The sequence below is a fragment of the Colius striatus genome, chromosome 1 (genome assembly GCF_028858725.1).
Source record: "Colius striatus isolate bColStr4 chromosome 1, bColStr4.1.hap1, whole genome shotgun sequence".
In the NCBI taxonomy this organism is placed as follows: Eukaryota; Metazoa; Chordata; class Aves; order Coliiformes; family Coliidae; genus Colius; species Colius striatus.
Genome location: NC_084759.1, coordinates 126,076,241 through 126,092,737, shown reverse-complemented (window position 1 = coordinate 126,092,737; position 16,497 = coordinate 126,076,241). Strand labels below are relative to the sequence as shown.

Sequence of the window (16,497 nt, the reverse complement as noted above, 5' to 3'; positions counted from 1 at the left end):
TTTGTAGTTTATATTTGCCCCATTTCTCCCAAATGGCTTTCTTTTCCCCATGCCACCCACTTCCATCTTCCCACTGAAAGCAGGATGGGTCTTCTCCCCGAGCCACTGTAATCTCCACCTCAGCTGACGTGGCATGAAGCAGAGTAATCAAGTCTTGCAGGGTTCAGTTCCTGACTCTGTCTGATTTCAGTTCAGAGTCAGGAATTGCCTATGCAAACAGAAAAGAAATCTGGAGGGTAGAGAAGATATATGCACTGGAAGCTAGAAGCACAGGGCATGTCCTAAGGAGAGAGTAGCTGGGAGTGAGTGGCAGTCAAGTGCCAGAGCAAGAGTTTAAGGCACCAGAAAGAGCATAAGCACAAGGCAGAAGGGGGGCCAGACCCAAAGCACAGCCTGGGCAGGTCCATCTGCCCTCAGGGATACACTGAAGACCGACTCCTATTAATCTGCACCAGCAATTTGAGGAGGAATCTGCTACGGATCACTCAGGTGATTACCCTGAGGAATGAGAGGTATGGGAGGCCCCATCACTGACAAAAGGAATGAACTTTTATTTGGCAATGTAATATGTAAATTTAAGGTCAGAAGAAACTATCGTGGTCACAAAGTCTGATCTCATGTACAACACATGGTACAACTTTACCTTGGAAATCCTGTATTAAGCTTATGAACCAATCTGTGCCTGAATTAAAATATAAGTTTAACATTGCATGGTTTTCTTTTTTTAACTCTTTTAAAATCTTCCTAGTGGTAGAAATTCCACCTCCATCCCTTGAAAATTGTTTAATCATCTTCACTGTTGCACAAGTTATACTATAATTCTAATTTGACATTTCCTAACTTTCAGACTTTGCGTTGCCTTTGTGAGATGCATCTCCCCTGTGTGGGTGATTACAGCGTTCCTTATTGATCAGTGTCTAACAGGTATTCCCAGGAATATGCATATTCTCAGCCTCCCATTTCTTATTTTAAGATGAAGCATGCAGAGTCATAAAAGTACCAACAACTAATAAAATGTTAACCAGAAGTGGACATAAATCATCCAAGTTGTTTCAAATATCCCATTAATGTAAAACTTTCATGCTCCATAACAACTCTGAGAGAGGCTAATCCACATACTTTTGCTGCAATAACTCAGCATCAAGTTCTGTTGCTGGCTCAATCTACAGAATTGGGGTGGAAAAACAGACAAGAGGCGTTGTCCTATTTGCTCCTATTTTTGTTTATCACCTGTACAAAGATATACTAAAATATTAAACAAGAACTCTTACTTGCAAGTACTGCAGAAAGCATGGGCTATAGAAATAAAAATTGTGATGTTCTGCTCTATACACCATTTTACATGAAAATCCTACAACTAATTCAAGAAGCATTTACTACTCAATTCACGCTGAAGGACATGGATTCACCTAACAGATTTTCCAGTCTATTTAGGGACAAGCCCTAGATCAGTATGGTATTAAAAGAGTGTACTACATAGAAAAGTCTTTGAAGAGTATCAGAGCCAATGACAAAATTAAATCTTGTTCAAAGTAATATGTATTACGTGACTGTACTGACCGTCAAGATACTACAGGGGATTCGATGAAACTACAGTGACAAGCAAAGCTCAAGTTGTCACTGTCCTGCCACAGGAGCAGCTTTTTAAGAGCAACAGTCATTTTTACAGGGAATTCCAGCTGTGCAGACACCCCGTGAGCACACTCACTACAACAGCTACGAACTACTGCTACCAGGAATGGGTACATACACAGAAGAAGGAATACACACAAGAGACTGTGCACCTTGCAGCAGCAAAAAGTGAAAAGGAATGTTCTGTGACCTAATTTGAATTTCTAGCTTCTATAATAATGAAATTTTCCACCAGTAAAGCACTTAAACATGTTCTGCTGCTTACTGAATCTATACACCTTGTCTGAAGCAAACAAAAGATCTGCTGTAATGTTCTACCACTCATGATAATGTAAGGATATTAGATAGCCTTATGAGAAGGTAATCTCCTCTGTAACAAAATTACAAATTTTCAACTAGAGAAGTCTTCTAGTTTTTTAAGATTTTTCCTTTCTCAAAACAAGCTTATCTAACTTACCTGGTCTCCTACTGCAATCGTCTTTAACTTTTCCACTCAAAAAAAAACTGCCAATTCTGATTGTGTATTCATATTTCTCCAGTTTCCTTGTTCTCCTTATACACCCACTGACTCAGCTCCAACACTCAACACATTCCTTCACTTTCCCAAGTTACTGTCTTGTTTCATTCAACTCTTCAGGAGTACTTTTCATCTCCAAATTTAAAAGAACAACACTGACAGGATACATATGCATTTAATATTGCCCTTTGCCTTTTTTCCCCACTATAATCAGCTCCACTATTTGTTAACTTACTATTACCGCTTTGTCTCATTTGAAGTCAGATTGAACATTTCTTGGGGGCTCCTCAGTTTCCTTTGTCCTGCAGAAGCCTCTAACACATAAGTGGTTTGTAACACAGGGAATAAAAATTGCTCACGTAGCAGTAATAAAGTTTTCATTCCTCTTTTTTTTTCCCCTGAGTGCAAGCAACAATGCAGAAATCATCATTCATTCATTTCAAGGTTTGGAGACTTCATAGGAAAAATTCAGTTTTTACACTTTTCAGTTCCGACTCCCAAGCCCACATAAACTACTGAAAGGTTATCACAAGAGTCCAAACTGGTGCTAACTGTAAGAATTATGAGATTTAGAGCATAAAAATCTTCCAGCTTAGACTGTTACCAAGAATATCAGCCAAATTTATAATATAGCACTGAACAGCTCCTGGATCATTAACTAAAGCTAGACTTGGACACCTCAGTGAATCTATTCCAGACAAGAAACACAGGTAAGGATAATCCTCAGACACAGACAATGAAACCTATGGAAAACTTTATGTACAGTTTAAAACCATGTGGCATGTTGTACCTTCAGGGCGAGCTTTCGGTTTCTTCAATCCTCCATCCTGCATGAGCTCAAAAGCAAAGGAAACATTATGGACCTGAAAGAGGTAAAGTGTTTAGAATCTCAAAGTTAAATAGGCATTAAAACCCTCCAATTAAATACATTTTACATAGAAAATGATAATCCTATTCAAATCAATATTAAACATTGTGACAGGGTACCAGATGAACCAGGAAACTCCACTAAGCCCCAGCCTCAGTCTCCATGGCAGAGGCCAGACAGCTCCCAGTAGCAATTGCAACACTGTTCTACTTTGTCAAGTTCTTCTTGCCTGTACTCCTAGATGAATGTTTCTGACCACAAAGCACGAAATGACTCACCATCCAGGCAACAAGGAACGTTAACAGAAGTGACATAACAGGATAGAGATGAGAAAATACATATGGATGTGTAGGAATGAAGAAAAAAGGACACTAAATGGAGTTATTTGCAAACATTAGTCTTCTCTGCATTATCATCAGCTAGACATCAAGCAACATCAACATCACATTGTCAAGGAGATAGGCTGCTTGTTGTATGATCTTGTGCTAATCTCTTAGTCTCTTGGTGCTTTGGCTTCCTTCACTTGAAAACAGAGATAAAAGTCAAATTAAGTTTCTCTAATGAAGCAAATGCTTCAAAAACCCCTTGGTGGTGGCAGTTCCTAGACAGGTTGTGCAGTGAACTTGAAAAACAAGCTAGGCATAACTGTACAGAAAGAGCTTCCTGAACCAGCCACTAAGGACTGTACATGAGCAGACAAAAAGGAAAAATGCAAGAAAGTGTGTGTCTTCTTTTAATCTCTCCTTTGAGGAGAGGACATTATGGTTTAAAGAGACCTTCAGGGCAACTTTCTCATCCATGCTTTCTGAAATTCAAGCAAGGTAATTTGGATTATGAATTTTATGCATAATACTGCAAAGGACAGTTCTAGAGACATGTAGCAAGGGGGAGAGATTTAATTAAAGCTACTCATCTTGAAAATCAGGGAGTTACACATACAAAGCTCCTCTACAATGGCACTTATTGTTCAGAATTTTATTAATCTCCTTTTACCTTCTCCAGTTCCTCTTCATTCATTGTGACAAACCCAGTCATTTTCAAAATGAAAATCTTTTTTCCTTTCCCAAAAAACAAGAGTCTACCTCTCCATTCTTTGATCTGCAAATCCTGTTTCCTCAAGGTAGTCTCCACACAAAATCCTACCATTACTTCAAGCTAGAACATAAGAGCTTCCAAAGACATATAAGGAAAAACTCCTTCACTGTGAGGGTGAGGGAGTACTGGCACAGGCTGCCCAGATGGGTTGTGGAGTCTCCTTCCCTGGAGACATTCAAAACCCACCTGCTACAGCTCCCGAAGAGAAGAATATACCAGGTTCTGATTTACCAGGCACAATGAGAAAGGACATAATGACTGGAAAATATAATGTGGTAACAAAGCAAAAAGAATATATCTTCGAGTTTCTACCCACCTTTTGATCAAAATTTTCAGGTGTTAAGTAGAAGTTGTGAAGTGGAACAAAATAGTCTTCAAGGAGCCCCATGAGTAAAACCAAGTAAACACCATCTGCAAACTAAACAGAAATACTGATGACATTTCTAGGTGAAAGCAACTGCTTCCAAACAAACATTCATAAACAAGTAGAATGAAGAATGCTTGGCCCAAATTATGAACTTTTATTTCTGCCACTGTTGTTTGCTAGCACAGAAGCACAAGATGGTTCAGGAGTCACAGACTGCTCTTTTCAGGCATAGCAAAGAATTGACAGCAAGTGTAAGAAGTATTTAGAGCTTTGTTTCATCTGTTCCCTGGAATCACCTATACCCTTGCAATCACCAGTGCAGCTGAGCAAGTTAAATCAGTCTTAAGAGCCTGTTGCTATGGCTGCTTCCTTGTCAGTTCTCTAAAGAAAAGAAAAAAAGCCACAGGATTCAAGGCTTTCTCCCCACATCTGGTAGCGTTATCTCCCCTATTATCATTTCCTGAACAAAACACAGAAGCCCATCAGCTATTGCTATATCATTAACCCATGCAAGATCATGTGCCAATAACTGTTTGATTTACTTACATAAGGTAAATAGCTCTAAGCAGAAGAAATTAAAAGCAATTCATCTGGGAGTTATATACAATTTGTAGCCTTTAGTAGTGCAGAGTATTTGATCTGAACAGGGAGGGACTGAAAACAAGATCTTCTTTATCTCCATCCAGTTACCTATTTACTAGGCTACCGAATACTTTGGGGTGAGGTTAGAGTACATATGTCTGTTCTTGCCTTTCCTCACATTCATTTTATTCGCCTGAGGAATCTTGCCAACTTCACTACAGTATTTAACAAAGCTTTTTCAATGTTCAAAAGAAACCCCAACACATTGTATACTCCCAGTCCTACTACTACAGTACTTGGTCATTTCAACTACATGTGTCTTGTGTCTTGGATATTCAAATCTCTGCTCTTAATCAGAACTTGAAATTAAGTCTCCCCTGTCCCAGGTAGCAAGTTTAACCTCACAAAAGATTTTTTTTTCCAAGTAAAAAATTGGTTGTTTACAGTTTCAGTAAATACTATATAATATACTAAATACTTTCAGCAATACTATTCAGTATTCCTACCAGACAGGATAACTACTTACTGGCTAAGGAGGATAATGTTACCCATTTCTAACAGACTTCTTACATGCAATCCTGATATAGTGTGTGTGGCATTCTCTAACCTTTAAAAAAAATAAATTGCTGGATACCTCCAAGGCATTAAACAACAATTTCTGTCACAGGTCAGATCCAGTCACCTATTTATTTCAGCCAAGCTATAAAATATCAGTGAATGACTGGGTATTAAATTAAGTCAAGTTCAAACATATTACCCATACTCCTGGGCATAATTCTCTAGATGCTGTGTTTGGGGTTTTTTTTGCAGGGAACAATAAGATAACCATCTCTCCACAGTTCAGTGAATTCCGGGAAGAATATATGCTTCTACTTCACTAACCCTATGCTTGAAAATTGTTTAATTTTATCTGTAAAGTGAGAACTACCTCACTGACACTGAAATTGTCACTTACTTAAGGTTCCCAAGCATAATCGGTACCCAGTTCTGCACTAGAGAACTCCTCAGAGCAGTGAGTGTTGGTTGATAGTAAATAGCTCTAAGCAGGTTGACCTCTGCAAGCTTTAAACAAACCAATCTGGATACCACTGGTGGTCAAGCCACTGCAGTGCAGGAGCTCTGAGTCCTTAATGCACACTGCTGAGAAGCAAGCGTAGTGCATGTGCTCACAAGATAGCAAGGAAAAGAGTAGGATACAAAGACCTTTGCTGCAACAGCAAAATTGTTTCCAGTCCCACTTCAATGTGATCAAAGCTAGCACTGATATCTCTGTGATGAACTGTACACTGCAGTCGTACACTCCTTCTGAGAGCCCCAGGCAGCCAGCTATTAAGAGCTTATACCAGTTCATCATGAATCCTCACAGCTGGAAAAGACACAACCCACCATCCACCCATAACTATAGCAACTGCCTTGCAGCGCTCTACTTTGATCCGAGAGACAAGTTGCCCTGAAACCCAGTCATATGCTACAGTCATTAATACAACCCTATTAAATATCCAATAATTTCACCTTATAATACAAACCAATAGCAATATGAAGTATGTATAAACATGAGAAAAGGCACTAAGCATCAGTGAATGTCAGTGCTACTGAAAAGACAGAGGCTTATTCCCATACATTAACATGCTCAAAGACAAACAGTTCCATAACAAGGTTTTAGGGAGCAAGGGCCTAGACTGGTAGTTTATGCAGTTATATTATAAACAAAAAAGACATCTTCTCTTACCTGGGTTTCTAACTCCGTCACTTCCAAATTCAATTTATTCAGGTGTTTGTTCACAAAGGTGATAAGAGACTGTAAAAGAAAACACCAGAACCGGTGATGTTAGACATTGCAGTCAGTGCCTATGTGAAAGGGTTAACATAATCTTTTAAGACACTTTTAAAGCTTAATAAATATGCATGTGTACTATTTGCTGTTGCTTAAAAACAACTCAGTCATAGTCTTTTTTGTTGCAGCATATGCCAGAAGTCACCAGATGGTGCTATTACATACAGCTTATTAGCTATTTTTTCCTAGCACGTAAAGCACACTTTAGTGTCATGGGCAAAAGCTGCAGCTTCTTTGTGAAAATGAAGCAAGCAGTAGGTGCATTTACTGTCCACACTAATCTCTTCAGGTTCTTGGAGAATATCCACTGCCTGGGAGCAAGGCATCAGCAACACTGAGTTAAGACTCCCAAGAGAAGATGCCAGCTGTACACTTCTCTGCACACACTTCTGTTTCTGGAGTGATATGTGTATCCTAATTAGCAAATTACAGTCAGGATGTAACCCAAGCCTGGTATTTCTATTTTCACAGGAAGCAGACATTCAAGATCCTGCTACTATAAGCTAGTTACGTGCTTATGTATTGAAGTATGGGGATCTGTCAGCCTGCTTACAACATTTCCAAAAAGGACGCAGAGTTGGGTGTTAACACTTTTATTATGTGGATAGAGTTAATTCTCTGTTATCTAGAAGACATTTCAGACTGGAAAGATAATAAAATGGAAGTGCTTAAGAGACAGTTGGATGCTGTACTTAGGGAAATGGTCCAGTGGCTGATAGAGTTAGGACGAGGGCTGGACTCAATGATCTTCCGGCCCAAACAACTCTATGGTTCTATGATTTCGTAAAATCTTCCAGAGACTTCGGAGCATTATTTTAAATGCACACATCCTCTGTTTCACTTGAAGGGACAACTTACAACGTGGATCTTTGCTTAACAGTCATGTTGGAACTAGCTGATGGAACAGTATGGAGTGTCTGCAGATGCCAGAGATCAACCACTACTTTACCCCTCCACTCTACCTAGCACAAAGGGCCACATCAAGAGTATGTCTGGATGGATAGGTATGCTATACGATGATGCTCTGCCTTGGAGGATAGACTAGAGGACAAGATGAATTAGTGTTAAGTAGAAGAGCCCTGGGTCAAAAGCAACTCTTTCATAAAAGCTTTATACTTAGATAACTTATTTATGGGTGAATCACATTTCTAGGTACCGTAGAAAATATCTTCCAGCTCTGGAAGATTATCCTTAGAACAAGAACACACTGAAAACCAAACAGTGAGTGCTTCTTGGGGAGACTGAGGGTGAAGAAACACGCATGACTGATTGCCACTGAGCCTAGTGAAGAGGCCACCACTTGGAGCTACTCAGTAGCACACCGTCCAGTCTTTCCTTGCTGGGGGACAGGACTTGGCATATAAAAACAAGTACAATGTGCAGTCAGAATGATCAGTACCACTGTGAATACTTTGCACAGTAGCTTTTGCTAACCTGCATCATTTTGATTGACTCTAGCAGCGCTACCTAAAAAAGTCTTGGCCAGTAAACCAGTCTTGGCCAAGACAACTCTGACCAAAGTCAATGAGTCCAGCTATCATCTCGGTTTGAATAAGTGATCTTTGGGGGACGGACACTCTTTTGACTACTTCAGAATCCTCTTCTGCTATTTTCCAGACCTTTCTGGATATCTTTCCAAATACATGAGAAAAAAAGCAATGTAGAAAACAAAAGCTGAATTTTATTTTTTACCTTTTTGACTACGCTGAGTTTGTCTGGTGCATGATCAAAAAGGGTGTCAAAGGCATCACGCTCTGGTTTTGGGGAAGAAAAACAAAAATTAATACACCTCCAACAGCCAAGTAAAAGTCTTTCTCAGAAAGCCACCTAACAGACACCCAAGCTAAACATTAACACTCTATTTTGGTGTCTTAACTAACTGAAAATAGACATAACATTCACTAATTTCCCTTTTCTGCCATTCATAATTGGTATGCAAAATATGTAGGTGGAAGAAAAATTAAAATGAAATGTAAATTTTGACTACACCCCAATCCTAACTTAAAGAATGAGTCACTGAAACATCACCTGGTTTTGGTGCACTACAGCTACAGTGATAGCTACAGTTCCATCCACCACTCAGCATCAAAATCAGATATTCATTTGGCTAATTTAAAATTACTGGTAGTAACCTCGACTTCAGCAAAGCTTAAAACTGAATACATAAGTGAAATCTGATTCAGCAGTGTATGAAGAGTAAAGATTACATACAGTGTTACAGTTAAATTATGTTTAGACCTTCAAAGCATTGTATAACAATATCTAATCCAATCTCAAAATCTACTACATTGACTATATTAGTGTAATATTGTACGTTGTGGCAGCCTTGGGCTGACTTGAGATTTTCCAGACACTGAGTTTTTTGGATGATGAGTCATCATTAGGTAAAATATGAGAAAAACAGAAATCTAACTAATTGCATTTAAATACATTTTAAAAAATAAATAAAGCAGCACCAAAGAACCCTGGAATAATGTGCTGGCTTTAAGTTGTTTTTAATAGTTTTTCCAAGTTCAAATTTATTTTGTATACAGAACACATTTTGATAGTTTTCTATCATTAGATAAATCAATTTACTAATCATCCAGATTCCTTTAGTATCTGAAGATATGCTATTTAGCCCCTACATCCTTCTGACGTTACTTATTTTCTCATTAATTATTAACACAGATACTCTGCAACAGGGAAAATGGCAGTGTTTACATATCACTGTGGAACTGCGAAACTAAATTACTTGTTCTTCATCACCCACAGTCCTTTACAGGAGTCTACATCTCTTTTGTCAGAAGATGTTAACCTAAAGCCACTAAACAAAACTAAGTGTAAAAAGAGAAGTCTCTGAGCAGTAACACACACAAAAAAAAGTGTTTTGTTTAGAAGACCAGGTCCATGATTGGTAAGGTCTCACCTCTAAAATCCAGTGCACATGGAGGAAAGATAAGATACTCCATGCAAAGGAATTAGAGAGGGCTGATTGGTCACTGAAAGTGGAGAAATAAACAGAGCTACCGTAGACCTCATCCCATATACTTTTGCTTCAGTAATTTTCATGTATCCAACTTAAATATAAATTACATGGTCACATTATGAAGAAGGTGTAACTCCTACTGCTGGGGGTTGCAAAGATTTTTACTTGAAAACCACTAACAACTTTACTAGCAAATATTACCCTGTGCAGTATCTTACTGTGGAGTAACAAAACCTGCCCCTACAAGATATTCCAACCCCCATGGCATTGCTCAATCCATTGTCTCGGTCTGCTTAAGGAAAACAGAGATTATTTCTGTGCCTGACCTAAATTAGAAAAAAGAATCAGATTCAGTTTTGTTACTTACCAAACCTTCCCATCATCATCCTGCAAGTCAGAGCATTCAAAAATATTGAGTTAGTTCATGAACAAACACCTTGAAAAGACATAATCACAGGCTTAACTGGCTGAGGGCTAGCCACTCCTACCAAGTCAGGAGGCTGAGTATGTCACAGATCAGACCCAACCTGCTGCAGGAATGTCCCCAGCAGACCACCAATGATGACATTTGAAATGAATGGAAATGTATGTTTTACACATAATTATGCTTTCTTATACATCATTATTTTTACAATGAAGAGTGAATGAACAAACTGTGTACAGTTTCCACTAATATAGTCATCAGACACTATACCATACAGCTCTGAAGGAGCTTTAATCTGCTTCCTCTGAAGAGAGAAAACATACATCATATCTGAATATATTAGAATTGTCACATATGAATTGTACACACAGCCATCACGAGACAAAGGCAGATGTTTAGAGACATATGCAGATGTTTACCGTCTGAGAATCAGGCCATGATTTGCACAGAGGAATTTGGAAGTATTCAATGAATGTTGGTATTCTGCTGATCACTGCATTTTCCATATTTATACTCATCCGAATGCGCGATGCATTAAAGAGTAAACGTCTTCATTTAGTGTAACACTAAATAACTTATTAAAATACATGTATAAACACATGCAAATCTGCAAACATCTTTCATGCTAAAAAATATCCCAGCTCCACTTCACAGATTACATTTTACAACATCTGAAGGAGAGGACAAGCTATATGTTGTTCAAGAGCATAGGCGTGAGGGGAGGAATTTTGGCCCAGAAACCTGAGGCAGAGTTCTGATCCTACAAAAAACACTATGAGATCTTTAATGTCCACACAGAGATGTTATCATCTCATTTTTGAGCATTTCCATCTGAACAATCTTCCCCACTGAGCTAGCCACACGGTACTTCATTCATCTTCAAAGTCATAGAAAGCTGAGACAACTCTACAGGGAGCCAATACACTGATAAACTGGAGGAGGGCTCGTGTAAGCTCCTCTTAGAAGAGTTGCCTTCAGGCCATGAGAAGGAAAATCTCAGCTTTTATTCTCAGCCAAAGTACATGTCCAGCCTTTTCCTTACAAAAAGGACTGTAAAAACATAAATCAAAGTAATGCGTTGCAAAAACTGAAGGACTCCCCTCAGTTTATTTATGTAATTTAGTTTTGCTGATCTCTAGTCCTGAGCTACTACCGAAAACAGAGATCATGTCTCTTTGCAATTTTAACAGGGTATCACTTTCATTTTTGAGAAGTATTGCCTTCAGTCAAATGAATTCTTCTCCAAAATATCTACACTGGCCCTTCACTTGAGAGAGACAATAGCATTGGTAAGAATTAGTTATATACAGCTACCTGCAGAAGACGGGGGAGAAAAAAAAGCGCCCCACAAAGGTCACTTTCATTGAACTATTCAGTTAAAAGCTTCTGCAACACATGAATGTCAAGAAGACACTTTTCTCCTTTGCAACGTATTTTCAGAGACCAAGTTACTTCTATATAGTTAAAAAAGCACTGCATTATGGGTTTTTTTTAATTTAGCAGGGGCAGGAGGAAGATGAGGTCTCCCTTTTGTCTTTGTAAATGGTCTCATGCACCACAGACACTCTGACACTAACATGTTTTGCACTTACTCTGTCGTAGTCGTCAGTTCCTCTGTAACATGAGTGGTCTGAAGAAGGCCTTCGCGTTTCTGGAAAGGAAGATGGAGTTAGAGACCGAGACGGCATTAGAAAAGGAGAAGCTCAGTGGGGGCTCTCCAGCATTCAGAATCTTTCAGAATCCCAGAGGAGAAAACTAAATAAAGCATGTTTGCTGAGTTTTGTAGAGGTAAAGGTGAAACAGCTGACACAGGAAGGCTCATTCCCAGAAACAGTGGCATTACTCAGGCTGACAGCCAAATGGGTGTTTGGGAAATTTATACATATACATTTGCAGCCAACAAACTCACTAAAAATTCCCCTCCTGAGACTAGAGTCAGCATCACGCCCAGAAAATAAATTAGAGAGAGTTTGTCAGACCCATCTTCAATTCCCCAAGGGTACTCATTAGTGTCATGGTGTCAAATAACAATTTGACACAATTGTCAGTCGGGCTCACTGGAGAGGTCTGGGGCTGAAATAACACGGATGGCTAGCTCTCCGGGCATAAAGCTCTCCTAGAGCAGGACTGTCATTGAGTTCACCAGCCACACGCTTATCAGGAACACTTCCACCAAGGAAATGTAGGAAGCATAAAAAGCCCAACTAGCAATTTCACAATGAATAATATTTCCTTGTTACTGCGTTTTCTCTCCTTGGGATAATTTTCTGCATGCATAAGGAGCCTACTACACACCAGAGAGTTAGTATGTGGTAAGACTCTGTTTCAAAACAGCTTCATAGAGGCTTCCTCAGCTCTGTTAAAGCACAGTCTCTTTACACAGGCACATCAAATGTTTCTGAGTCCTCTAGAGTTTTGGAGGCATGACATCTGCCTCTTGGAGGCTGGAAGTGCTTTTATCTGAGTCAAAAACTTTCCTATTATCTCTGTGGGTCCTTTCCAAAACTATGGGATACAACCTTATGCCTGAATGGAGGAATTTCTCTCCTCCCTTCTCTGCCCTTAAAAAGTTAACACAAAGACCTCAAATCTCAGCAGCCATCTAGGAACCGGGTCTGTCGGAATGACTTACAGCAGGGTTAAAAAAGTTGCTGGCTCGGGTAAGCAGGGAAGCCACCCCTCCAGGCACAAGCTCTGTACACATATGCCATCTCAATCATTTTCACTAGCTGAATCACAAACAAGAACTTATTAGAGAGAACAGCTTTGAAGAGAAAGACATCCTTCCCCAGACATGACATAAGAAATAAAAACCAAAATCTAAAACCCAGTAAGAACTCTTACACTTCCACTCCTGACTCAATGAACAAAGGCAGTGAGCTGCTTTCTCAGTGCACCACCCAGGGAGCCTTGACTGAAAGCACAGTGAGAGCCATGGTCTCCCATCGCTGTGCAGTTACAGCTCCGTGCCCAAGCTGGGCCCTGTGCTAGATGCCGCCAGCTGGACGTGTCTTCACAGCCCCTCACTTCCCTATCATCTCATCATCCATCTCCTTCTGTTCCCCTGAGGGAGCCACGGGAATGGCGCCAGAAGGTTTGGTGAAACAAGCCAGGATGACAGCACGGATGGGAAAATGAGGGAGCATCTGACAGGGCAATGTTTTCTTGCATACAAAACAATGTTTCCTTTATTCTGTCCCACCACAGAGTCTCTGCTCTATTAACACAGGTTTCTAGACCTTCCAGGCACCACGTATCCCAAAGAGAAGATGCTACAAACCCTGAACAAAAACGTAGTAAGTGGTAACTAGTGAATAATGCCTCCAAATGCCTGATAAGAAAGACAAATGGACGCCAACACTGACTTCCCAATAGGTGGAAATGGCAACACTCCTGCATAGCCCCCTCTGAGGCAGCTAAGCGTGCTTCTCACACAGCAAGCCTAAGTCCCTTGACCTTGCAATGCAAAAGCAAATGTCATTCTTTAATGAAACTTTGATTCCTTGCACTACTGCCACTGATGCATTTATTCTTCATCCTGCCTTGCCTCTGACCTTTCAGTGTGCAACTCAGACTACAAGGGAACCACTGTAAGAATACCTCATGTCTCCCAGCAGCACCAATGTGGGACGTGCTGCAGTTTTCAAAATTAAGATGAGGAAAGCTAAGTGCAAAAGACAGTAATACCTGAGGCTTGTAAAAATAACCAACACAGTGAGCCTTAGGAACAATTTCTACACTGATTTCTGAGAATGTTTTTGCTTCCCTGAATTAGGATACTTCTTCATGGTGCAAGTTTATGTTTGAAATATCAGGCAGTAGAGTCAGCTGGAAGAAAAATCTCTGGATTTTCAGTTCTCACTGGAAGTACGCACCAAAACCACAAATCTTCTCTCCTCCCTGCCCTCATTGAGGAGGGCTGGAACAAGCAGCACACGTTGAGTGACACCAGTACTAAAACATGTACCACCTTAGACTCCTAACTCAGCACTTGGAGTAGTTGTCAACAGGATCTTAACTAGAAGACCCACCTAAACCCTCGCTCCGCTAGGGCACTTCATGTATAACTGGGACATATATTGCCATGGTCAAAAAACTTTTATTTTGCACAAAAGCCACAAAGAAAACCAATTCTGGAGGTTGATGTAAAAAAGGTGTGAAAGCAAACAGGTGTCAGAAACTGTACTCTTCAGAGAGGCTACCTCACACTGCCCATTATAAAAGAATATAAACAAAAATGGTTTTGTGCCGGGTTAGTCTTGTAGTTGTTCTGGGTAATATTGACAAGGAGATAGATGGGTACAGGGTACCAATGAAGGTGAAGCAGAAAGTCTTCTCCAAAACATCTGTTCCTGAGCAAACTGTCCAATGCAGAACCAAAAGAGGATAGTGCATCATTTGAAAGACTCTACATTACTTTTAATTTTCAAAAAATACAGCATCTGAGGAAAGCCTCAGTCTATCAACTCAAGATGCTAAAGGAAAGGAAGAATTTACAGAAAGGGCAGAATCACCACCAGTCTGTGGAAATCTTGGTAAAAACTTTTCCTATCAATGCTATCACAATATTATCTCATTGTATGGAACAAGATGCTAAAAATTGGGGAATAAAAAGGCGACAACACTTACACAATCTAACAAGGTATTCAGCATTGCTCTGGGATGAGCTATGCGACCTGAGTGACCTGATCTAGGTGAACTTGCTTTGGCAGGGGGGTTGGACTAGATGATCTCTAAAGGTCCCTTCCAACCCTACCATTCTAAGATTCTATGAAATGCAAATGACTTAGCTAAGCAGTAACTCGCTAAACCAGTATGACTCTCTTATTTTCATATTGTAAGCACAGCCCTTCTGGGCAAGAAGCATTTCATGCATCTGCACAGCGTGAAGATGGCTGAACAAAGTTGGGAATGATAATGCTAAGTGCCGAAGTCACCCATGAAAATGAGACGTTGAAAATTTCAGTGTGGGTATGTTCCTGTACAATACTCCCTCAACAGCTTGCAAGGTTTTCTTGCTGTATGGTCAACTCTGCAAAGCTTACAAAGAAGTCACTTAATAAACTCTCGATTAATTCCCTTAAATACACAGTCAAGAAAAAAGAGGCATTTAAACTAAAACCTCTCAGAGCAGACATATTATTTGTGATCTAGTTTGCCAGAACCCTAATTGTCATTTGTATCTGTAATAAGAGATCATTTATCAATAAATTGATAATTATAGCAATCATAATCTTCTTAATAATAATTTTCTTACTTGGATTAGGAGCACTATTAACCTCATTATCATTCTTCTGTTTGTCATTAGTATAACAAAGGCTAAGTAAAATCAATTTAAAGAGATCTGTGTTACTGAATCAGAATGTATTTTTAGACTACATTATGAAAAAATTCAATTTACCTAACTATAAGGCAAAAGTTATTGTTCCAGAGGAAACATGTTTCAGTTTATACCGTGCCTTGCTTTCCATTTAAATAAACAAAGCTGAAGAGTTGCAAGCTTTTCCTAGCAGTGGGATGAGGGGCTGAAACAAGTCTCCTCTTGCATGGAGCCAGCTGAGGTAGGCTCACAGCCAGCAGCTGCCATAACCAATTCCAGAACTCCAGACTACATCCAAGAGCAAAAGCTCATAGGCTCTCAAGCTTAAATTAACTCTCATTTTACACTGCTCTGGCACCCTAAGACACTATCTTGCCAAATGTTGCTCTTTCTTGCCTGCTTTCTTGCTTTTCTTTCTCTCTTGCTTGCTTTCTCTCACTCTCTCTCATTCTCTTTCTTTCTTTCTGCCTCCTTCCCCTGCCTTCTTTTTTATTCCTTCTCTTTTTCTCTCTCTCCTCCTCCTTTGCCCCTTCTGCCCATCCCCATCCCCTTTTTGCCACGTTTTCTGTCAGCCTTTCTTGACCCCAGACTTCTCTAGTCTCAAGATGCTGTGACTTGGGTGAACCAGATCCTCTCTGTGAGTGTCTTCTCTACATGCCTCCAACAGGAAAAGATGTAAAAACACTTTCTCCAAATCCTTCTCTCTGCTACAGGAGTGGAGGGTCCTGAAGCTTAAACTAAGGAAAAGGCTTTCCCTCTACCTAAGGATTTTTTCTGTCTCACAAGTTACAGAATACGCTTCACTGTACTAGGCAAAAGTGGATTTCTAGCATTGGGGTGTCAGAGGACTGTTGACCATCTTATATTTACATTTTCGCCCTTATCTTTCC

The 16,497-nt window shown here is 39.8% G+C and overlaps 1 protein-coding gene across 2 annotated transcripts in view; it reads right to left on the bottom strand.

Moving 5' to 3' along the window:
* The window catches only part of PARVB (parvin beta), a 62,215-nt gene that overhangs the window by 5,086 nt on the left and 40,632 nt on the right, over window positions 1-16,497 (bottom strand). For both annotated transcript variants that reach the window (XM_062006827.1, XM_062006837.1), the window contains exons 7-12: window positions 11,880-11,938; window positions 10,231-10,250; window positions 8,588-8,649; window positions 6,791-6,859; window positions 4,429-4,530; window positions 2,940-3,012 (exon numbers count right to left, since the gene is read on the bottom strand). In XM_062006827.1, coding sequence (XP_061862811.1) covers window positions 2,940-3,012; window positions 4,429-4,530; window positions 6,791-6,859; window positions 8,588-8,649; window positions 10,231-10,250; window positions 11,880-11,938 — 385 coding nt within the window. The remainder of the gene's footprint in view (window positions 1-2,939; window positions 3,013-4,428; window positions 4,531-6,790; window positions 6,860-8,587; window positions 8,650-10,230; window positions 10,251-11,879; window positions 11,939-16,497) is intronic.